Source organism: Solanum dulcamara, chromosome 10 (genome assembly GCF_947179165.1).
Source record: "Solanum dulcamara chromosome 10, daSolDulc1.2, whole genome shotgun sequence".
Lineage (NCBI taxonomy): Eukaryota > Viridiplantae > Streptophyta > Magnoliopsida > Solanales > Solanaceae > Solanum > Solanum dulcamara.
This window is the reverse complement of record NC_077246.1, coordinates 10,613,264-10,637,576: the sequence shown is the minus strand read 5'-3', so window position 1 is coordinate 10,637,576 and position 24,313 is coordinate 10,613,264. Positions and strand designations below refer to the sequence as shown.

Below are 24,313 nucleotides of genomic sequence, written 5' to 3'. Positions count from 1 at the left end.
TCAAATTTCAAAGTTTAAATATCATAATTCTCATTATATCACATAAATTAAAATACAAAAGTATTATTCATATAGGGTGTGGGTGTGGGCAAGGATGGAGCCAGTTTAGAATTATGAGTTTCATCCGAATTTTTTTTAACGAAAAATTATACTATTTTTATTTAATTAAAATAATATATATATATATATATATATATATATATATATATATATATATATATATATATATATATATCAAACTTCCTTCAACTAATTTGTATGTTTGCTTCTTCAAATTTTAAGTTTTAAAATAATTTTTTTAACTCCCTGTAAACATTAGAATTATATTGGATTTAAATCCGTAAATTAATTTAGACTATATTAAATTCAAGAAAATAGTCCAAATGATGTGGCAATCCAAGTCAAATTAAATGAGCCATTAGAATCATGCCATGTGCCAAAATTATGTGGTAATTCAAGTCAAATTAAATAAGACACTAAAATCATGCCACATGTCGAAGTTATGTGGCAATCTAAGTCAAATTAAATAAGCCACTAAAATTATGTCACGTGTCGAAGTTATGTGGCAATCTAAGTCAAATTAAATGACCCACTAGAATAATGTCACGTGTATGTGTGACATGTTCTGACCAATCAAATTAAAACTCTTCACCAAAGAAATCTGATTGGTCAGTTCAAACTAACCAATCAAATCACACCCTCATACCACTCCCTGCAACTATAAATAGGGGTCCTCATTATTCTGAGAGAGGGGTTTTTTCAAGAACAAGAAGCAAGAAGAGAGCTCGTGGATCAAAGACCGCAAATTCTCTACAAAGCTACAAAGTTCAAGTAATCAAATTCAAGTTCAAGTTCAAGATCAAGAACGAAGAAGAATATCAAGAAGATCAAGATCAAGTTACTTGTTCATATTTACTGTTCGTCATAACCGTACAAGTGTTCGTGACAAATAATTCAAATCCAAATTTGAAGACGAAGATTCAAGATCAAGCTATTCAAGCCCTTGACTCTAAATCAAATTCAAGTTCGACATATTCCATATTATTTGAAGAATCAGAGGATTATCATAGAGATTGTAACTCGCACTACAATTTGAAATCAAATATTACACTTTATTACTCCAATTTTTCGATCTTAATTATTTATTTTTCTCGGCTCAAAAATTTATTATTTACACTCCCCTATTAAATGTGTGCATGTATGAACAAAGTTCGTACATTAATAAAGAAAATATCTTAAGATGTATCATAAATGTAAATGTTGTAAGAGGAGTCAGTGGACCACTCTTCATTAATTGATTGTGATGTGAATGCCCGTATCTAAATGTCCCACTAAGAGCCTGTTTGAATATGTTTATGAATTGGTCAAATCAACTCTAAATTATTTTTTATTTTTTAAAATGTTTAATAAATTAAAAAAATATTTTTTAAAAAAATAAAACTCATAAAAAAAAATCAAAAGCTAAAAATTGATTCCTCTACTTTTTTATTTTAACTTAAATTTTTTTTTAAAGTCAATTCATACGGCTCTAAATATTGTTTTTTTTTAAAAAAAAATCAAGCTGCCCACAGAATACTGTGACTCTGTGAACCCTCATCCACTTATCCATAAGCACCTGGTTTTCAAAGTTTCCCACTATGTTCTCATTATATATATATATATATATATATATATAATTTTATTTTATTTTAATTTGTCTCCAAAAAATTTTTACTTTATTATAATTAAAATAATTTAATTTTAAAATTAAATTTTTTTCAAAATAATTTATAATCACATAAATATTCAAAATATTTTTAGATCACAATTTTTTTTTTTTAAAATAACATATAGAGTCAAAATATACTACATAAAATGAGACGATGAATATATTGTTAGTTTAAATGAGGCACCAATTATTAATTACATGTTACTTATTAATAAATATCATCCCTTTTAAATGTCGGAAAACCGTTAGCAAATTAAAGTTGTTTCTTCTAAGTCCAACGTAAATTGCAGTTTGTGAATATGAACGTGCCTCCTCTGTTACACTTTCTCTTTATTATTTATATGGATTTGGGAATGAGAGGAGATCGCCAGATCGGGAAGTTAACTGATAATTACAAATTAAAATTAATGAGTATTAAAATATGTGAGAAGATTTATATTGCATACTAAAAATTAAAGAGTGTTTTTGAAAAATTTAATATTTTAATTATAGTTAAGATGTTTAGCGAATTAATGTAATTTTATTCCTTAAAGTTATATCAGACAAATATTATTTCTCCAAATCGTGTGAATATTAACCAACCACAAGACCAGTGTCGTTCCCAATTTTTTGTTTTTTCAGATCTGCCAGTTGATGAGATCTATCATTAAATGAAACCTAAATCATTTCCTAATCTATGGTTAAATTGAAATCCCCAATATAATTCAAGACGAAGAATAATTGAATTAGCACAACAGCTATAAGGCTTAAATTGCAGCAAACAATTCTCAAGAAATCTCAAAATATATTATTTATTTTTTACATTTTCTAATTCCATAATAGATTCTTCCAATATATTTCTGCCTTTATTCTTCTTCATCAGCAACACAAGCTCCACAGCAGAAACAACAGTAGCAGCAAGAAATGATCATGAGGAATTCTCTACAAAACAGCAGAAATTTTTCACCTCCACCACCGTTATTACAACTGCTGGCTGGCTCATCCAAAAGCTTCTGATCGTTGCCACTTTGCTTTGAACTATTCATTCTATGGAGATTCCATTCAAGATTCTTCAAGTAACCCACCTTGAAAGAATCCCTTAATCTCATAGATGGCCATAGATGCATCTCTCTTTCTCTTCTCGCTAACTGCCTTCGGCTGTGTCGTTCCCAATGACAAATCTAGTGGCTTAGAAGTACTTTAATATAAATTATTTTAATTCAATTTCAATTCTCTTACAATTGATCAGTGTGACATTAGGTGGCATTTATTTTCACCGTTTAATCTTAATTTTAAGTTTTACCTTTTAGTTATTAAGTTTGTTTGTTTTGTAAATTTGAATTTTAATTATTAAATGTATTTATTTTAATAATATTAACTACTTATTAGGTATGAATAAATTTAAATAATTAAGATGTATAGTAAAATCTTAATCTATTTATATTATATTAAAAGTACGAAAGTCTTTAATAATGTTGATTGAATTTTTTGTTCTTTATTAAAAAAACTTCGTTTTAGAAAAAAATCGTTTTTTCACCATTTTTTTAAAAATATATTTTAAAATTAAAAAGTTCTAAAATATATGATAAGAAATATTATGAGAATTAATAATTAAGGAGTCCTAAAATATTATGATATGAGAAAAATATATTTTAAATTAAAGAATTCTATATTTATTGTAATGAGTATGTCTATATTTTCTCCATTAAAAATAATTGAAAAAAACTTAACCAAGAGGCATCCGCCTCAACGTAGGGGAAAAAACATTTAGTATTTTCCTAAAATATATTTTAAAGTTAAGAGTCCTAAAATTAGTAAGATATATGATAAGAGAAAAATATATTTTTAAAAATAAAAAATCTTAAATTTATTATAACAAGTAGTTCTAAATTTTCTCCATTAAAAAAAAAATTAACCAAGAGGCAATAGCCTCAAGTCTCAACGGAGGGGGAAAAAGCCTCAATGTGGGGGAAAATAAATTACTCCCCAAAATCCTATAAAATAGATAGATTTAAAAACACTCATATTCATAATCAGAAAAACAAAGTATTATCTAAAATTATCATTTATTATTTTTAAAAAATATATTTTAAAGTTAAAGAGTCCTAAAATATATGATATAATTATTATGAGAATTAATAATTAAGGAATCCTAACATATATGATAAGAAAAAAAATTAAAAAGTAGAATAAGTAATGTTAAGTTTTCTCCATTAAAAAATAATAAATAAATAACCGACAGCCTAACCTAGGGGAAAAAAACTACTCCCAAATTTTTTATAAAATAGGCTGATTTAAAAACTTAAAAATGCTCCTGAAGCATGATGTGAGTTGATTTTCTTTCCATTGTTTTGTTTGTAAAAAAAATACAAGAACAAGCATGTTTATTCTTCTTTATCTCTCTCTGTTTTTGTATTGATAATATTTAACCTTCTTTTTTTAACTATTTATAGTATAATTTGAAGTGATTTTTTAAGTACAACCTAAGTGGACTTGAAAAACTAAAGTAGAGGGTAATCAAAAGGTGGATTTTCTTTTGTTTTTCATTTATCTTCTTTGGAATATGTTCATCATAAATCTTACTCCCTCTATTCCATATTAACTGAATTTGTGAGGCAATGCACGCATATTAAGAAAAATATTTAAGGACATAATTTGAACCATACTTTTCACTATTGTCCTTTGTAAAATCATAAATATAACTTTGCAAGTAGTGTAATTTATCTCCTAAAAAATATAAAACTTCAATAAATGAAAGGGCAAATATGGAAAACTTTTCAAACATCCATCTTGAACTTTGAACAATTCAATTATTTTGAAAAATGAAAAATTCCTCAAAAATTCAATTAATATGGAATAGAGGGACTAATGTTTAATCATTAATGTATATAAAAATTTGCATAAAAAATTATGCAATTTGCTTTCGGTGTTCTTTATTTATTGTCCAGAGAATTTTATAAATAACGTTTAATTGAAAGGTATATATAACATACCCGAATGCAAGCGTTAGTGATTGCTTTCACTAATATGGACGAGTCTTCGTTTGGAGTGCTCATGTAAAAGTGAACGATATTTTTACTTTTCAATCAAACGTTATTTTTACGACAATTTTGTTCGATAAAGCAAGTATTAGAAAAACTAAAGATGGAAATACTGGATTGGATTGAGTACGGAACCTATTTGAGCCACAAAGAGATATAATTGACATAAATAAACCACATTTTCAGAATGTAATTAAAATAGGCTTAGTGTAGATTTTTCTTCCATTTTATAAATAAAAAGAAATTAACAGCGGACGTTAACTTTTAACGTCTAAATTTTAATGTGAAACTGAACTTTTTCTTACCCTTCATAAAGTGTAACTATTTCTTACACTTTATAAAGTGTAACTATTTCTTACACTTTATAAAGTGTAACTATTTCTTACACTTAGAGCTATGAAAATGTGCTGGCCCAACCCAACCCTAAAGGGCTAATGAGTTAAATGGGTTAGGACGGGTTGACCCTTATAACTAAAGGACCTATAAAATAGCAGTCCAACCCAATCTTATGCGGGCTATGGGTTGAAACGGATTGGCCTTTCAATCAAAAAATGGATAATATTAGCCTCTTAAAAAAACTCGAACATTGATCAACACAACACCAATATGTCAAAAATTCACATTTCCATGAGTTCCACATACTTTAGTGAAAAACTTACAAAATAATAGAACATGCAAAATACAATAGTCAACAATCATAAGATTCATCATAACAACATACATTAAATGATCATTTTTTCATAAACTAGACAAGAAAGAAGAAACGAGAAATTAGGCATAAACACAAAAGTAAAAGAGGTCAAAGATTCATAGTTATACTAACTTCAATTGTCTAATTGCTGAAGATTTGACAAAATAAAATACTATTTAAAATATATATATAATAAATATTTTTAAAATTCATGACTCACGGGCCGTCCTTTTAGGCTTGCGGATTGAGTCCATGAGGCTGAGCTAAAAAGTCTCATTCCTAAATGAGTTGAAAATTTTTAGCCCAACCCTACTTAATTCAAGAGTTAGGTTGGGCCGGCCTCACGAGCCAAACCCATTTTGACAGATCTACTTGCACTTTATAAAGTGCAACCTTTTTTTACACTTTAAATTGCGTTTCTTTATGCCTTTTTTGGAGTGTTTGTCTTATAATTATATTGAATGAAAGTACTTTAGTGAAATTGTTTGTCATGCTTTAACTTTTTCTTACACTTTAAATTGTGTTTCTTAACACCCTTTTTCTTTCCGAGTGTTTGAGGCATATCATTCACTGGCATAATGAAAGTAACATCTGGAGACGAGAGTGGAGACGATGCGGTGTGAAACTACAAAACAAAATAATGAATATATAGGAAATTATGCACCAATATTTTAATAATACCATAGTAAATTAGAAACTGAAAGCATCGAATCATGAAAAATAAATTTAAACTGCAAAAACTACATAAAAAGACACAATTTTAAAATGTAGGAAAAAATTACACTTTACAAAGTGTAAGAAATAGTTACACTTTATAAAGTGTAAGAAAAAGTTCTGTCTTACACGAAAATTTAGATGTTAAAAGTTAATGCCTGCTGTTAATTTATTTTTATAAAACTAGAAAAAAAATCTACATTAAGCATATTTTAGATACATTTTGAAAATGTAGCTTATTTATGTCAATTTTATCTTTTTGTGACTCAAATAGGTTGCGGACTCGATTGGATAAATGTATAGTATTGCATATATTGTAACTTTATTTGCAATATCATATACTTCATTTTTTTTGTATGCAATCTTTTATCTTGATGTGACACACGTGTAATGCACGTACATTAAATTAGTATTATTAAGTTTCATTAAGTTCCATTTTCATTGTTAAATGTCGTTGTCGTCACCTATCATCATCAACTACCTATAACCGTCATCATCAGCCACAATCTCCACCACCACAAATCATCATTGTCAGTTGTCATCACCATTAACCAGTATTTATAATCATCATTTTCAACAATCATTAAAAACCCTAATCACAAACGATAATCACTACAACAAGCACCCATTATAGATCGTCACCATTGTTATTAGTCGTTATCATCAACCACAATCAACAACCACAAAAAGTGGATATTCCTGCGCGAATCTCATCAATAAGCAATCACTATTGACTATCATCATCACTACTAAATAATTACTATCCAGAATCACCATCATGATCACTCAATATAATTCTCAACCGATATCTACAATCACTATCGCTGATTATCATCATCTCCAATTATATAATTTATTTTTAAAAAATATTATTTTAAATAATATTTTATTCAACAACAACAACCCAGTGAAATCCCACAATGTGGGGTCTAAAGAGGGTAAAGTGTATGTAGACCTTACTCTTACAAAGGTAGGACGGTTGTTTTCTAGAGACTCTCGGCTCAATAGAAGCATAAAAAGAGGTCAGATACTGCTAAGAAGTACAAGAAGTTCAAAGCGTTATGTGAAAGCAAATAAAAAAAAATGACACAGATAAAATAGATTAATCAAAGTACAGAGAGTAGTATATAGTAACAGAAATCATAGCACAAGAAATTATAGTGTGCTAATGCGCCTACTAATAAGGAAGAATAACGAGACTTTGTTCTAACCTTCTACCCTAATATGGGTCCTCCACACCCTCCTATCTAAGGTCATGTCCTCGATAAGCTGTAACTGTTCCATGTCCTATCTAATCACCTCTCCCCAATATTTCTTCAGTCTACCCCTACCTCTTCTAAAACCATTCATGGCCAACCTCTCACACCTCCACACTGGGGCACTGTGTCTCTCCTCTTCACATGTCCAAACTATCTCAGTCGCACTTTTCGCATCTTGTCTTCCATTGAGGCCATTCTACCTTGTCCCGAATAACCTCATTTCTAATATTGTCCCTCCTGGTATGTCCACACATTCATATCAACATTCTCATCTCGGCAGGCCAACATTCCACCCCATATAACATAGCCGATCTAACCACCACTTTGTGGAACTTGCCCTTAAGTTTTGGTGGCACTTTCTTGTCACATTGCACACCGGAAGAGAGCCTCCATTTCATCCACCCTGCCACGATACGATGTGTGATATCATCGTCAATCTCCTCGCTGCCTTGCATGATAGACCCAAGGTACTTGACACTACTTTTCTTTTGGATGGCCTAGTCACCAAGCCTAATTTCCGCGCCAACCTCCTGAGGTATCTCACTGAACTTGCACTCTAAGTACCCCGTCTTGGTCCTACAAGATTAAACCCTTTAGAGGTATGTCTCCAATCCTCCAGCTTAGCATTAACTCCACTACGAGTCTCATCGATCAGAACTATGTCGTCTGCGAAAAGCATACACCATGTCACCTCACCTTGAATTTGTCGCGTCAATCCATCCATCACCAATGCAAATAAAAACGGACTAAGAGATGATCCTTGATGCAACCCCATCACAACTGAAAAGTGCTCTAAGTCCCTTCCTATTACCCTTACCCTGGTTTTGGCACCCTCATACATGTCCTTCATCACCCTAAAAATAAATTTTATATATTCACATTTTTGAGAATATATATAAGTTTCTTAAATAAAGGTTCTGGCTTAAAATTTTGCCTATATTAGAGCAAGGTTAGAAATCTTAACCAACAATTTTGAATTTTAAATTGTTGACCCTATGGTTAAATTGTAGCTAGCTGCGTGGGGCTTGGACTAATACTTTTCATAAGATGAGGATACACTAGAATCCTCAAAATGATGGGAAAGGATGGAGAGATATTCCAAAGTAAAAGTGGACTTAACATGTACATGATTCAGATGTGAAAAGAACCTAACATATAGTATGATTCTGTGTGACAACTAACAAGGGATAGACATGGATACAACAACAACAACCCAGTACAATCCCACATCGTAGGGTCTGGGGAGGGTAAAGTGTACGCAGACCTGACTCCTACCAATGTAGGACGGCTGTTTCCGAAAGACCCTCAGATGGACATGGATATACAACATTAAATGTGTGACATTACATTTAACACTGATTACCCTAAAATTAAAGAGGATGATTAAGGAGGTTTAAAATTTGAAAAAGTAAACATTCGATATCTACTATATATATAAAAAATATTTTAATTATGTATAAATACGACGACTTTCCGTCGAAGGGGTTCATAATCAGTAGGTGGCTCCCCCTTTATGACCTAATAATACAAGATGGAATGAATATATAGGATTCTATCACATTTTCATTTATGTGATGAACTAGGCTATTTTTTTTTTCCTTATGAGTATAGATTGCAGAATAAGTTAAGAAAGACTTGCCATAAAAATCAGATTATAAACACTTGCAACCTAAGAGACTATTGGGATATATTATTAATCATGTGTTTGAGTTATAGTATTTTATTTAATCCCTTGTAAAGACTGTTTATTCTATTCATTTATTATAATAAAGTCTATATTTAAATAGATCATTATGTTTACATGCGAGTACATTGCTTATATACTAGACGATTTTGTGCACGAAATTATTTAACTCGTACACAGAAGATTAAAATTATTGGTTCATACAAGTCATAAATTAAATGTTCACAATTAACGATGAAGTTGGACGAATATCTTGATAATTATAGAAAAAGATTAAATATAATTCAATCTTAATTATGAGAATGGTAAAATTTCAAATTTTTGTGCTAGTACATTTAATATGTATTTGAATGAACCAAATTGAGATATTTATTTAGGTTCTGAATTTTAATAAAAAATATCTCTAGCCCATTACATGTACTTATACTCTTAGTCTTAATATAATTATTTTGATATATGTAATTGGCTTATTGTTTTAATGTATTAAAAGGTGAGACTTTTCTAATGAGTCAATAAATTTTTAATAGATTGGATAATAACAAATCACATTAGGGAAATAATAAATAATTGATAAAACCATGTTTCGGTATTGAGATAGAAGACATCACTTTATGGTTGCCTATAAGTTTTCACGTATAACCCTGTAGGTAGATTTTATCCGACACGTGAAATAAGTTAAGTATAATAATAAAGGATTGATTTAGGCAGTAAATTAAATTTGATTTTAATTGATTGGTTTCGGTAATTCTAATACGGGGAGTTAAATAAGATGAAATGGTGAATTTTGAAATTAAATCGAGGAGTGCAATTACAGATTTTTAGTAGAATAATTTATAATTTATTGTTACATGGTCAATTCATTCTTTTGCGAATTATTATTGTAATTGAAAGCCTCTGTTAAATAAATCTACGGTCCCTGCTATGCTTGACTACTAAACCGATTTTCAGAAAAAGATAAAAGAGTTGTATAATAAATATTTTTGGTTTTCATTAAATTTTTTTATTTTAAATTTTTTAATATCTAAAATAAAACGTTTTGTTGATTTATTGTAAAACGTTTTTATTTTAATGGTAAAAATGTTTTTTATTTTTATTGCTCTTTATACCTCTTGACTATCTTTTAATGCTCCTATTGAATTGGTTTGATGGCTGAAATTCGTAGCCTACATTATGTGGGTATAAAAAGGGTGTTGAGGTAAGAGGAAGATATCCTTTTCTGAAAAAAAAAATAATTACTTGCCTACACAAATTTGGGTTTAAGAAAATTAAAGAAGACATTTTGGATCCTTCAGTGTTGAGCTATTTGTGTGAAAAATTTGAAAGGTTAGTTGTTCTTCTCAACTCTTTCTAAGTTATATATTATTTAGTTAAAATGTAATTTGTGATCCTGTGGTATACTTCCGCTGTATATATATTGTATACTCTAACAATTGGTATCACAAGTCTTCTTACACTTAACTAGATAATGTAATAAGAATTTTTCATGAACGTATTCAATTTTTCAGTAATATGAACTTATCATGATTAGTTACTGGTTAAAGATTTATGTACGTATTAGATGGATGACTTACTGTTTTTGAAAGTTTGAATTGAATGTTTCTTAAATTGTTCATGATTTTGTTTTGTAGAATTATATATAAAGATTGAATTTCGCAATTGATGAAATTATGTTACTAATTCATGATTTGAAAGTTTCATATATTGATTGATTGTTGCTTTTACAGTTAATTATAAGTTTGATATATTATATATTAAAATAAAATATTTATCAAATAATTAAGTAAAAGTGGTTCTGAAAAACAAATCACAAGACCTGTACTTGCAATCATTGTCAGACTAGTCAAGGCCTAGATGGATGGCATGCCTTGGCCTTGCCCATTGCTTGGCCTAAAGGCATGCTTGGAATTGTCATCACTAGTCTTTGCAGTGCATGGCTGCTAGGCCTGATAGCATGCCTGGTCTTGCCCATCGTTTGGCCTTTACAATCGCCTGACCTTGCCTATTAGAGTGGCTGGCATGCACCGAAGGCATGAGCACTAGGAGTTGGGCATGTGCTGAAGTCATGCGCGCCTAGCAGGCAAGGGTTGATGGCATGAGCGTAAGATGGCCTATTATGTAGTTTTAATGGTCTGATTTTTTTTTGAAGAACTCCGATTGAGTTGAAATTTGGTTGGTTCATTGGAAACGACCCAATGAGCAACACTCACCGCTTTGCTGTGATCAAAGGCCTATTTTCGCCATTAGAAATCATTTTGATGGATTTTTCTCCATTTTTCTATTTTCTGAAATTTTAAAAAAATCGAAAGAAATATATTTGGTTATCCTATGGTGCAAGGGTTTATCCTAATGATTCTTAATGCTTTTTACATTTGAAATATGAGTTTACATATTGGCAAAGGTCCTCTTTCCTATCGAAAAAACTTGTATATTTTGATACTGTAATTTGTCTTTTGTTTTGATTACTTATTTTTAAACTTTCCAACTAAGTAACATGTTGAATCAATGAACAAGTGAATATATATATATATATATAAATATGACTTAACTAAACAGATTACTCTCTAACTGAGTTGGTTTTATTTTGATTAAGTGGTTTTATGTCCTTACATGATCGTATATTTGCTAGAATAGTTAAGTTTTCCTAACGAATCTAACTATTCATAAGCATGATTGTATGTATCTTGTGTGTTTTTCTAAAGATTGCATGCCTAATGATTTATTTTCACCTATCTCTCAGATTAACTATGTCTCACTTCGATCCTCTGTCCTCTATATTGAACCAAAATAAACTGAAAGGTCCTAACTATGTGGACTGAAAAAGAAACTTAGACATTGTTCTTACTTCTAAGGGATATAAGTATGTGTTGGTTGAGGAATATCCCATTAAACCAGCATATGCTACTGATGAATAGATCCACGCCTATGACAAATGGGTCAAGCCTGATGAGATGACAAGGTGCTACATTCTTGCTTTTATGGCGAATGTCTTGCAGCATCAACATCAAATCATGACAATTGCTTTCCGTATGCTCAAATCTCTCAAAGAGATGTTCAGAGAGCAGAATCGTGCAAAGCAGAATGCCATGAAAGCCTTTTTGACCACCAAAATGGGTGAAGAATCTTCTTTCAGGGAATATGTGCCGAATATGATGAATTATCTGAATGAACTGGATATACTTGGTGCTGCCATTTATAAGGAATCTCAGGTGGAGATGGTCTTGCAGACTCTGTCAGGCAATTACCAATAGTTTCGCTTAAATTATAACATGAACAAGATGGATTTATCTCTTGTAAAATTATTGAATGAACTGACCTTAGCAGAATTTATAATCAAGCAATAAGCTCTTTCTGTGGCATTCATGGTGGACAATCCCGTCGCTTCCTCTTTTAAAACGATGAAATCCCAAAAGAAGAAGAAAAAGCTCTACAAGGTAGTATCACCCGGAGGTGTTAGAGGTGGTGTAGCTAAGCCTAAGGGAAAGAGCTTTCACTGCAAGCAACCTGGACACCACAAGAAGCAATGCCTCGATTATCAAACCAAGATAAAGAATAAATGTAATTCTTATTTAAATGTCATTGAAACCTGTTTAGCGGTTGTTTCTAACCAACTATGGTCTATAGATTCGGAAGCCACTGAATATGTTTGCACTTCTTTGCAGGGGTTTCAGGAAATACGGCGCCTAAGTGAGAATGAAATCTACGTTTTTCAAGCAAATAAGGAACCAACAACATCCCTACCTGTAGGAAATTTTTCTATTTCATTCAGTAGTATCCGAGTTTTTGTTTTAAAAGATGTTCTATATGTACCTTCGATACGAAGGAATTTGTTTTTAGTATAAAAAATAGTGGATGCTAGTTTTAATGTTTACTTTGGTAATAACTGTGCTATTATTAAGTATCACAAGCATTTCATTCATAGTGTTCTCAAGATACATAATATGTTTGTGTTTGAAGTCTCCAATAATACGCTACAACAAATCAAACTAAATAATATTGATATTTCTCGTAAAAGAAAACGTATTTCTGAATTGAGTCAAACTTACTTATGGCAATTATGTCTATGTCATATTAATATAAATAGGATTTCAAGGTTGGTTTCAGATGGACCTTTGAGTTCATTGAAAGTGGAGGAACTACCAACTTGCGAATCTTATTTAGAAGGTAAAATGACAAAGAGACATTTCCCTTTCAGAGGAAATAGAGTCGGCCATAAATTAGAATTAATTCATTCTGATTTGTGCAGTCCTATAAATATACAAGCTAGAGGTGGTTTTAAGTATTTTGTAACTTTCACAGATGATTACTCAAAATATGGTTATATTTAGCTGTTGTACCGTAAATCTGAATGCTTTGAGAAATTCAAAAAATTTAAGATAGAAATGGAAAAGCGACATGGTAAACATATAGAAATGTTACGATCTGATCGTGGCAGTGAATACTTATTTGTTGAATTCATTTAGTACTTATCAGAATTAGAAATTGCATCTCAATATTTTGCCTCGAAAACACCCCAACAAAATGGTGTGGCAGAAAGAAGAAATGGAACTCTTTTGTAAATAGTTAGATCAATGTTAGGTTATTCTAATTTTCCTTTTACCTTTTGGGGATATGCTTTAGAAACTACGAATTACATTCTAAATTTGGTTCCTTCCAAGTTCGTTCCTTTAACCCCATTTTAATTGTGGAATGGGTGCAAGCCTAGTCTATGGCATATTTGAGTCTGAGGTTGTCCACCATATGTGCTAAAAGGAAAAAATAGATAAGTTGGAATTTAGGATAAAAGTGTGCATTTTCATTAGATTCCAAAAGGTACAAAAGGTGTTTATTTTATTTTTCTAAGGAACAAAAAGTGATTGTCTCAACAAATGCCAAGTTCTTAAAACAAGATTATTTAATTAATCATGTTTCCAGAAGTAAACTGGTGTTACAGGAACTAAGCAAAAGAATAACTAATCAATGAAACACGAGAACAAGTTCCTAAAACAATTGTTGACATCCCATTACATCCACATAGTGGGAGAAATGTCATTATGCAACAGGTTTCACATAAGGTTGCTCAAGAGCAAACTCAAGACATCTCGCTACCAAAATGTAGTGGGAGTAATGTCGACCAACCTGCAATTGTACAGGAAGAAGTTCAGGATGTTCAAAATTTAGTTCAAGAAGTAGTGAATCATATAGTAGCTAGTTGTCGTAGTGGGAGAGTTATTAGAAAACCTTTTTGATTTACTCTCTTGGAAGAATCATATGATAGAATACCTGAAGAGTCTAATACATAACCATTAAATTACACCGAAGCACTACATGATAAAGATGCTGAAATGTGGGTGATTGCTATAAAATTTGAAATGGAGTCTATGTACTCAAATCAAGTCTGGGATTTTATAGAACCACTTGTGGGTGTAAACCTATAGGCTGTAAGTGGATCTACAAGAAAACGAGAGGTGTGGGTGGAAAAGTGAAAACTTTTAAAGTTAGGCTTGTTGCAAAAGGATTTACTCAAAAAGAAGGAATTGATTATGAGGAATTTGTTTCACCAACATGCTTAAATCCATTAGAATTCTCTTATCCATTGCTGCTCATTACAATTATGAGATTTGGCAAATGGATATCAAGATGGCTTTTCTAAACAAAAGTCTTGATGAATGCATTTATATGGAACAATCAGAAGGTTTCAAAAAAAGTGGCAATGAACACATATTTTATAAACTAAAAAGATCCATTTATGGATTGAAACAAGCATCTAAAGCATGAAATATTTGTTTTGATAATTCAATTAAAACTTTTGATTTTGATCAATTTGAAAATGAATCATGCATCTACAAGAAATGGGAAGAAGACAAAGTAGCTTTTTTGATACTGTACGTAGATGACATCTTGCTCATAGGAAATAATGTGAGCATGTTGAATTCGGTAAATGAGTGGTTTTCATCGCCTTTTGATATGAAAGACTTGGGAGAAACGCCTCATATCATTGGTATAAAACTTGTGTGAGATCATAAACAAGGGATATTAGGCTTGTCTCAAGTACTTTATATTGATACTATTCTTGCAAGGTTTAGCATGCAAAATTTTAAAAAGGGATTTCTTCCTTTTAGACATGGAATCACTTTGTCGAAGGATTAGTTGCCCAAAACTACCAATGAGTTAGAGAGAATGAATATTATCCCTTACACTTCTGTTGTAGGGAGTCTCATGTATGTTATGTTATTCACTAGACTCGATATCTGTTTTACTATAGGCATGGTTAGTAGATTTCAGTCTAATCCTGGGGAAGAACATTGGACGGCAATTAAGCATATAATCAAGTACCCGAAAAGGACTAGGGATTACATGTTTGTTTTTCATCCTAATAATATTGTACCTATTGGGTACACAAATTTGGATTTCTAGTCAGATAGGGACTCGAGAAAATCTACCTTAGGATTTGTATTTATTCTAGGAGGTGGAACCATAGTTTGGAGAAATATCAAACAATCATGTGTTGCTGATTCCACCATGGAAGCTGAATATGTAGCTTCTTCTGAGGCAGCTAAGGAGGTTGTTTGGCTCGAAAACTTTCTGAAAGAGCTTGGAGTGGCCCCTTCGGTTGAAGGATCAATTAGAACTAGCATCCACTATTTTTTATATTAGCTCTTTAAGATCACAACGAAAGCTTGCTAACTATACAATCTCACATCATTATCATGTTGAAGTGTTTTACAATATTATTGATTGGCAACTTCAAGAACTTAATGATCATTTTGATGATGTGACTACCGATTTGCTCCATGAAATTGCTTGCTTAAATCCAATTAACTCATTTTTCAAGTTTTGACATAAAAAAAGTAATGAGAATGGCGAAATTATATTCAGGTGACTTTGATGAATCTAATATGAGTGCTCTTAAGAATCAACTAGCAAGTTATATTGTTGATGTTCGTGATGTTGATGAAAGGTTCTCCAATATAAATGGGCTTTGTGATCTTTCCAAAAGATTAGTTCAGACAAAGAAACATTTTACTTATCCTTTGGTATTACGTTTAGTGAAACTTGCTCTACTTATACCAGTTGTCACTGCCTCCGTTGAAAGAGCTTTTTTGGCAATGAAATTTATCAAGAATGACTTGCGGAGCCAAATGAGTGATGATTTTTTTAGTGGTTGTTTGGTGCCTTATTTAGAAAAAGATGTATTTGATAGTATTTCTAATGATGCTATTATTAAGACATTTCAAGATATGAAACCTAGTAGAATACAATTGTAATAGTGTATGTAGTTGAATTTCAATTGTAAAACAATGTTTTGATAGGCTTATTCGTATGTTTGGTTTCTTAATCCCCCTTCAAGGTGGTGTAATTATCACTATGTTTTGTAATACATATCAAGATATAATAATTTATATTATTCAAGGTGTTTTTGTATTGTTTTGAAGCCATTTTATGTCAATTTTTTGTATGGAGGAATAGTGCTTTATTTTGAGATGTTGTTTATTTTAAGTCTTTTTAAATGTAGAAGTTTGTGTTTGCTCTCCATTTGCACTTTCAGGGGCTAAAGAGAATTCAAAAGAAACTGAAAAACTTGTAGAAAGACCTCTACTTCTTGAAAAATAGGTATATTTGATCCGACCCGTTTATTTATGGATATGATTAGCGTGTTTAATTTTTTTTTGAACCATCTTCATAAAATTTCTGGTTCTGTCACTGCCCTTACCCTACGTATATATGTATGTTCATAGTGATCATTAAGACTTGAACAACACATGCATGAGTTAGCACGTGAGTGGTAGATCTAAGTTCTAAATGCAATTTCCTCTTCGTACCTTGACATACACCCCTATAAATGCACTCTGCCTTTACTTTCAACTACTCACTTGTTCTTTCCTAAAGAAAATTTCACTCACTAATTCTACCTTCTTTATTATTCTCTTCCCGCATATTTCTGACCTTGCAACAGGCTTCTGGCTCGACTGAACTCATTTTTTCAATGACGAACCATTTGTTTTCTTGCATTCATACCTTACTAGTAAAGAGTAAGGAGTGTATTTTCCTCAGAATTGCTGGCTTTTCTTCTGAACTCTTGTTGATGGTCATAAAGAATGCTATTTGGGCTATTTTTATGTGCATTCTTGCTTTAGGTATGTCTTTTTTTCCTTCTTTCACAAAATTGGACCTTAAGATGCTTTAGCAGCAGAAGTTGAATTTCAGAATTTTCAAGAATTTGAAAAATTACAAAAAGGTGTTTGAGCTCTTTTTATGTGTTTCTTTCTTTGATTCACAAAATTGGACCTTAAGATGCATCAACAGATGTTTGGCGACGTTTGACCATGAAATTTTGTCATTTTTTTGGAGTTGAACTTGAAAAAAAACAAGTTTCACTATAAAATTCTGAAAGTTGAATTTCAGAAATTTCAAGAATTTGAAAACAACAAAAAGTTTTTTTTTTTTGTCATACCAATTATTCATAAAAAGTTGAAAACAACTCTAATTTACAAATACCATTTTACACTTTGAAAATAAAACTATAGTACTTTTTTTTCAAATTTCAAATGAAACATGATCAAAAGCTCACTTAGCTTTCTGCTAGTGATTTCATAAATTGTATTTTTAAAATCTTCAGCCATTTCTGTTTAAAGTTAACATTAGGCAAACACGTTCAAAAACTAAAAAGGGTCAACTTAAAGTCTATCCAAACGGCTCTATCACTATCACCTCAAAAAAATCAAACTCTACCTTACTTAAAATTATCAATCTAGATTTGAAATCACAGCATAAATGGGTTTAAAATTTAATATTTTAGTACTAAGTTTAGTGATTAATTCATTAATAATGATCAAATTAATTTATTGTATTAGGAGGAGCTACGGTAGGGATAGTGACAGGAGCAATCAAAGGACAAACAACAGAAACAGGGCTTCTTCGAGGGGCTGGTGTTGGTGCTGTTACCGGAGCTGTTACAACTGTCCAATTAGTCGAACTTATACTTAACGGAGAACCATTTTCTAAGGTAAGTTGCCCCTAACTCGTGGAGATAAACAACCTTTTTCCGGAAGATCCTCGGGTATTTGTTGTTGTCTGTAGAGAGAAATTGCTGATGTTCCTAATTTTACATACAGGTTGCACTTGTATGTAGTCTAGTAAATGGAAAGGTATTCATGGAGTGGGTGAGTCCAGCAGTTCTCAAGGCTTATCAGTGGCAAGTAAGACATCATGCCTAATATATTGCTACAACTCTTCAAAATGATACAACATTCACCGCTAAAAAGTGTTCAGTGACTATTCTTACTGATATTTTGATTGAATCAGTAAGAAATAAAAGATAGTAATATTTTCATATGAAAGACTTAGGAAATTTTCCATTATTTCAATGAGAATCTGTTTTACACCATGCATTTTTCCATTGAATTAATTCGGTGGAATTGAGTGAGAAAATCATGTTCTATAGCAGAAATTTTTCATTGATTCGTGGCCGGAAAAACCTTTGTTTCTAATAGTGATGGATTAGACACACACCCTAAACATTTTTGAATAGCCTAGCAATATATATATATATATATCAAGTCCATTCTGAAGAACATTTTTGGGGGTTATTATGAGGTGCATGCTTAACCTAATTAATTTGTATACATATTTTTTGAAATTCAGGTTAGTACTGTGGAGTCAAGTCTGAGGGAAATATCTGACATCTTTGATATTAATGCAACCAAAGGGTTATCTCAAGAGGTCATAAAGAATCTGCCAAAGTACAATTTCTATTCAGTGAATAACTGTGGAGAATCTCAAGAGGTCACTTGTGCAATTTGCCTGCAGGTGAGCCACTAATGCCTACTTAAACGTTTACCTTTACTTATATACACTGCCAATATAAAGAATCTTTATCTACATTACCGGTGTATATAAGTTGAATTCTATTCTATCTACATTGCCAGTGTATATAAGTTGATTTCTATTCCATACGTGTTAACCAACATTTTATTGTTGTGTAGGATTTCAAGAATGGGGACTCTGCAAGGGTGCTACCAAGTTGCAAACATTCCTTCCACACACAATGCATAGATGAGTGGCTAATCAGACATGGAAGCTGCCCAATTTGTAGAGTAGAAATTTGATTGTTGTATGCTTTTACTGGGGGAGGTAAAAGCAATCTGAGGAACAACTTAGATTAATTAATACTACTAAATTCTAAAAGGAGAGAAAATGCTGCAGTTGTTTCTGCTAAGCAACTTGCTTACAAAATGTAAATTGTTGATCCATCATAACTTGCAAAATGAATGGAACCAATGTTCTTCCATTTAAAAAACTACTGTTGTTGAGCAAAACCATTGTAAGTTATTAGCTCCCCCTTCCCACTATATGTACATTGGGTGTTAACTTTTCCCTTCATTTTCTCATTGTGACTGTATTTTTCGAGAAGTTCTTAGCTAGGTAGTCCATAGTAGACGCGTCAGGAACTCACAATAGAAATCCTTGACACCATTGTATACTGAAATAACATGTCAGCATGTACTTTTCATCTTAAGTTTCTGTCTTGACAAAAGATAACAAGACCATCTGATTCATCCAGGGTACTATCTTCTCCATTTAACGTTAAATAGGATCGCCCCACCCCCATTCCACCCCACAAAAAATAGACTTGACAAATAACATGGCCAAGAATGGTTAGCATAAGGAGAGGAGTTTTGAGTTTACGCACTATAGAGGGGCTAACATGCTGTTAAACGAAACACTTTTGTCACGCTACTTCAAAGGCTGCAATAAATATGCGAGTACTATTTCTTTCTGCATGGTAAAATTTTCCATGAATGGTATGGATGTTTTTCTTATTCTTTACTTTTACTTTTTCATAGCCTGTTCCTTGCCAAATCTGGGCTAATATGGACGGCCCTTCATTGCGGAATTAAGGGAAGTCAACAACTCATAGTTTCTGTCCAGTGTATTGGTGAATAAATGGCCAGATAAGCTATTAAGGAATACCAAATAATACAGCTTTGAAATTATACTAAACTCTTCTACGGTTATGACAACACAGTAATTTATCGATACATAGATGTGATTCAACAAGAAATTCAAGTGAGCAGACTATTCTCGAAAATATTGTTGGATTCTGTTTTAGTTTTTAGTGATACACCTGGCTAACAGGAGGCTTCAAAGCTCATGTATTCAGAACTCTCCTCAGATCTTCTGCTTCAAGACCTGGCGCAACTGGACCTTCTGGCTCTCTGTTCTTGCCTGCAATAACTTTGCTTTTAAGCTTTTCTTCTGAGAGTTATGCGGCCATTCAATGCACCCTTTCATCCCACGTGCTATTTGTGAGTTGCCAGACTCAGGTGAGCTCCATTCCTGGCCAAGGTCCGAGGGGCTAAAGTCACCTTTACTAGACCCATGCTCCGGAGAAAGAATGGCCCCATTAGATAGCCTTCCATTTGACAGCCTCCCTTTAGTTCCTTCTAGTGATTTTATTTTGAAATTGTCTCCATTACTCGGCCGCGATTTCCAAAGTTTAGAAGCAGATGACAACTCTGTAAGTTGCCGAGCTGGTCCAGAACATACTTCACTAATCTCTGAAACCGATGTGCCATCATCACCATTTCCCCCTGAGTCTGCTCTACTTTTTGATACATTGCTGTACCGGCAATTCTTGTTGACGGATGAAATGCTTCCTTCTAGAGAATAGATAGAGCCTTGCTCCTCAAGATGGGTCACTGTTTCCCACTCACTTCCCTCTTCCTCTAAATTACCACTCTGGTTGACATATGCATGAGAATATCTGTTAAAGTCGTAAACACCACCATCAGGACTGAGAGTACGACGATTTGAGGCATGGCTGGCAGGACTATATGCAGTAGTACATGGCTGGATCTCCTTTTCATCAGGTTCAACAGAATGAATTTCCTCAAAAACGGAGAAAATATCATCTGGGTTTGGTGGTTCATAAGTGAGTTCTCTAATATCACGAATACTAACAGAGGCAGCAGTCTGTTGGAGTTGCTCAGCTCTTTTCATCTCCTCCACATCAAAACTCCTACCTCTAGAATTTAGAAATGATTCTAGTTCTCCAATTAACTTGTTCATTTGGGAATACTTCTCTTCAAGCATCACCTTGGCATCAACTAGTTTCATCTGAACCCGTTCCTCACGCCAAACCTCAGCCATCTGCAACATCTTTCTTTCTTCATCTACTTCCTCTGTGAACTTCAGAGATTCCCTCTTCATTTCCTCAACTTCAGCCTTGTCTTCTCCAAGTTCTTTGGCCAATTCATCACACACTTCTTCTATCAATCCTCTAGCCTGTCTTTCTTTTTCGTAATTTTGCAAATAGCGTTTTGCTGATGACTTGGCATCAGCCAATTCATTAACTAATTTGGAATTGAATATTTCCAGCCTCTTTCGGTTTTTCCTCTCTCGGGAGAAGTCAGCTCTCATGTCATCCATAATTGCACGAATTTTCTCATGTTCTTTGCACCGCCATGCTGCTTTTTCTTCACTAAGTTTCCTCAAAAACTGCTCGAGTTTCTTTTTTGATGAATGCTGCTCTGTCTCAAGTTGATGAATTCGGGCACGAGCACACTCTAGTTCTGCCTCAAGGGTAGAAATCATTGAAGAAGTATTTACTTGTTTATCATGAAGCTTCTGAAAGCCATATATCTTCTTTGTTTCCACCGCTGTTGTCTGGCCAACCGGATCCCACTTTGTTGCCCCCTCCATAGCAGAATGGGAAAGCTGAAGTGAGGTTTCTAGCTACATTAGGTAGAGAATTTCAAGAAGGTTAGATTAAAGAACAGATACAATTGAAGAGAAGACTATAGTGTTTAAATACTAAGATCAAGAGTCATAAATATCTTAAAGATTAAAGTATCCAGAACAATTTTGCAGAATGATGACAACCAAGAGTCCTGACCCTTAGAACCTCGCCTTCCTGCACCTATTCCATCGCATAAGAATATAAACCCCATTACTCTAAGATTTCTCTAATATAAGTGGAGTCTCGTTTCCTGCACCTACTATACTGTAAAGACCATGCCTCAGGCAAGTCTAACTTACCCATATAAAGGGAAAGACAATATTCAGCCATTCTGTGAGAACTGCATCCCTCTGATATAAGAGGATATCTCATTTCCTACTTACACATATAAAGGGAAAGATAATATTCAGCCATTTCTGTGAGAACTGTATCCCTCCAATATAAGAGGATAGCTCATTTCCTGCACCTACTACGCATAGGTCCGTGTTCCAGACAACTCTATGACCTCCATATGTAAGGGTTAAAACAGAAAAAACAGCATTTATAATATTTTGAGAGAATTATGTCCCCCCAATATAATGGGCGATCTTGTTTCCCTTCACCTACTGCATTGCATAGGAATATGTCCCTGGGCTTGGAAAACTCTAGGATTTGCCCATATAAGGAGCTTCAGATAGTTAAAAGACTCGGAACATCTTAAGAAGCAAGTCACATACCTTGTGAAAAAGGCCATTTGTTGGACCAAAGACAGATCGAGGACTCTGCACTGGATCATTAATGAGAGTGTCATGCACTTTACTGCGATAATGAAACTGAAAGGGCCCCTCAACCCGACCAGCCTGCATGGAAGAAAGAAAAATTACAACTCCAACCTTGAAGTTGCTCGATGCTCTAACTCCAAGGTAATAAAGTATGGTCATAAAAGGGACATGGTTTTGGTCCAAAAAGTTGGCTTTAACAGCAGTATAAAATGGAACATAGACAAATACAAGAATTGGAAAAGTTAAAGAAAGCAAGCATGAAAGTGATCAGAAGAGAGAATTCTCAAACTTAATAAAGGGAGACAAGACAAACTTCTTCTACATCGAATTCACGAAAATAGAGTACTAAAATGTTCCATTTTTCTCCTTTATTCCTAATTACTCAAACATAATTGCTTTATCCAAATTCATCGAAATGCCAAATTAGTATGCATTAATCTATCTTCCTGCTTGTTAATTGACAATCAGTTATGCCAGAGGGTCTAAAAGGAGAAATCCCAATTGAGAAGAATGAATAGAGTACTGAAATGATTCTATTTTTCTCTATTACTCCTAATTACCCAAAGCGCTATTGTTTTTGCAACATTCATCAATATTACAATTTAATGTACATTTTCATATAAATGGTACCTAATGGCTTAGATCCACAAAATCAAACTGTAAATGTTGATGTATGTTAATTGGTCACTGCAAATAATATCAATATAGCAACAACCAAATCACAAAAAGCCCTAAAATTTGCAAAAACTACAATCAATTTTGATGAAAATTACCTCAAACCCTAACTTCTGACCGTGGTTGACTTCCGGCAGCTGCTGCTGCCTAAACAGTCCAGCAGCTAACTTCCTAACAGAAACCACAGGCCTAACATTATTCCGGCTACATTTCCGATCAAGTTCCAACGGCGAAGTTTCCTCCTTTACAGAAGCATTTTCATGAATATCCTCGTTGAACTTCCATCGGAGAAGAGGAGTTTCAGGCCTGCTTCTCCTCCCTTTAGGAGTAGTTCCTCCAATGTCTCTCCGCAACTTCACTCCCGCGGTGAAGTTGTTCGTTTTCCTTCGAGGCGGTTTGCGAGTATTTGTCGATTTTTGGAAGAGATCTAGTTGGGGAAATGTAATCGCCGGGAGCTCAGCCTCGTTGCCGGTGATCTTCATTTTCGATCCACAAATTCAGCCATTTCTCATCTCTTTCACTCTCTCTCTCTCTCTCTCTCTCTCTCTCTCTCTCTGTAGCAGTAGGAAAGCTGGGGACGTGGAAGAAGGCGTTGGGAGGAGGGAGAATGGATTCTGTGATCTCTTTCTGGTTTGTGACGGAAGAAGAGTGTGTGTGTATCAACTATCAAGTACGAATAGGTATACTAGATTATTACTGGTTCGGTTAAGGGCTTCTAGGTAAGGACATGTTACTTGAATTTGTCTTTTCTTTTTAGTGCATTTAAAAAGAACTATTTTTGGATAACATTTAAAAAGCCAAATTTTATAGAAAGATTTCAAAACAAAATTAATTGACATGTATAAATCCAATAATAATAGCATAAATCCTACTACAAGTGAGATCTATAGAGAGTAGGATTGATGCAAACCTTATGAAGTAAGCATGTAAATAGTGCAAATTTTTAATGAAAAAAATATCATATAAAGTTATTATTATAAAACATGACTCGAGAATTTGAGATGTTGATATAATGATACGAAATAATATTGTGCTGAATCTGAAAAGTTGATATAATGATATGAAAATATTGTTGACTTGTGA

The 24,313-nt window shown here is 32.8% G+C and overlaps 2 protein-coding genes across 3 annotated transcripts; one reads left to right on the top strand and one right to left on the bottom strand.

Annotated features, from left to right (window-relative positions):
- Positions 1 to 16,944: 16,944 nt before the first annotated feature.
- On the top strand, positions 16,945 to 19,443 carry LOC129870759 (NEP1-interacting protein 1-like). Its single transcript, XM_055945619.1, has 5 exons — positions 16,945 to 17,190; positions 17,908 to 18,059; positions 18,169 to 18,252; positions 18,698 to 18,862; positions 19,039 to 19,443. Exons 1-5 carry the CDS (start codon positions 17,040 to 17,042, stop codon positions 19,159 to 19,161), a joined length of 675 nt encoding a protein of 224 aa, XP_055801594.1. The 5' UTR covers positions 16,945 to 17,039; the 3' UTR covers positions 19,162 to 19,443.
- Positions 19,444 to 20,015: 572 nt separating this feature from the next.
- LOC129870501 (uncharacterized) lies at positions 20,016 to 23,938 on the bottom strand. 2 transcript variants are annotated; one of them, XM_055945311.1, is made up of 3 exons: positions 23,329 to 23,938; positions 22,511 to 22,633; positions 20,016 to 21,790 (listed from the first exon to the last, which is right to left on the bottom strand). In XM_055945311.1, exons 1-3 carry the CDS (start codon positions 23,710 to 23,712, stop codon positions 20,225 to 20,227), a joined length of 2,073 nt encoding a protein of 690 aa, XP_055801286.1. In that variant the 5' UTR covers positions 23,713 to 23,938; the 3' UTR covers positions 20,016 to 20,224. The 2 variants fall into 2 exon arrangements, with proteins under 2 accessions (XP_055801286.1, XP_055801287.1); XM_055945312.1 differs by having other exon boundaries at positions 20,016 to 21,772.
- Positions 23,939 to 24,313: the final 375 nt, after the last annotated feature.

What these genes read in the sequence shown, in the direction of transcription:
- LOC129870501 (XM_055945311.1), bottom strand. Translation starts at nt 23,712, where the DNA reads ATGAAGATCACCGGCAACGAGGCTGAGCTCCCGGCGATTACATTTCCC. An exon ending in GTCAGAAGTTAGGGTTTGAG is followed by an intron (nt 22,634 to 23,328) that starts GTAATTTTCATC and finishes TCTTCCATGCAG; the next exon opens with GCTGGTCGGGTTGAGGGGCC. An exon ending in CAAATGGCCTTTTTCACAAG is followed by an intron (nt 21,791 to 22,510) that starts GTATGTGACTTG and finishes TACCTAATGTAG; the next exon opens with CTAGAAACCTCACTTCAGCT.
- LOC129870759 (XM_055945619.1), top strand. Translation starts at nt 17,040, where the DNA reads ATGACGAACCATTTGTTTTCTTGCATTCATACCTTACTAGTAAAGAGT. An exon ending in TATGTGCATTCTTGCTTTAG is followed by an intron (nt 17,191 to 17,907) that starts GTATGTCTTTTT and finishes TTATTGTATTAG; the next exon opens with GAGGAGCTACGGTAGGGATA. An exon ending in CTTGTGCAATTTGCCTGCAG is followed by an intron (nt 18,863 to 19,038) that starts GTGAGCCACTAA and finishes ATTGTTGTGTAG; the next exon opens with GATTTCAAGAATGGGGACTC.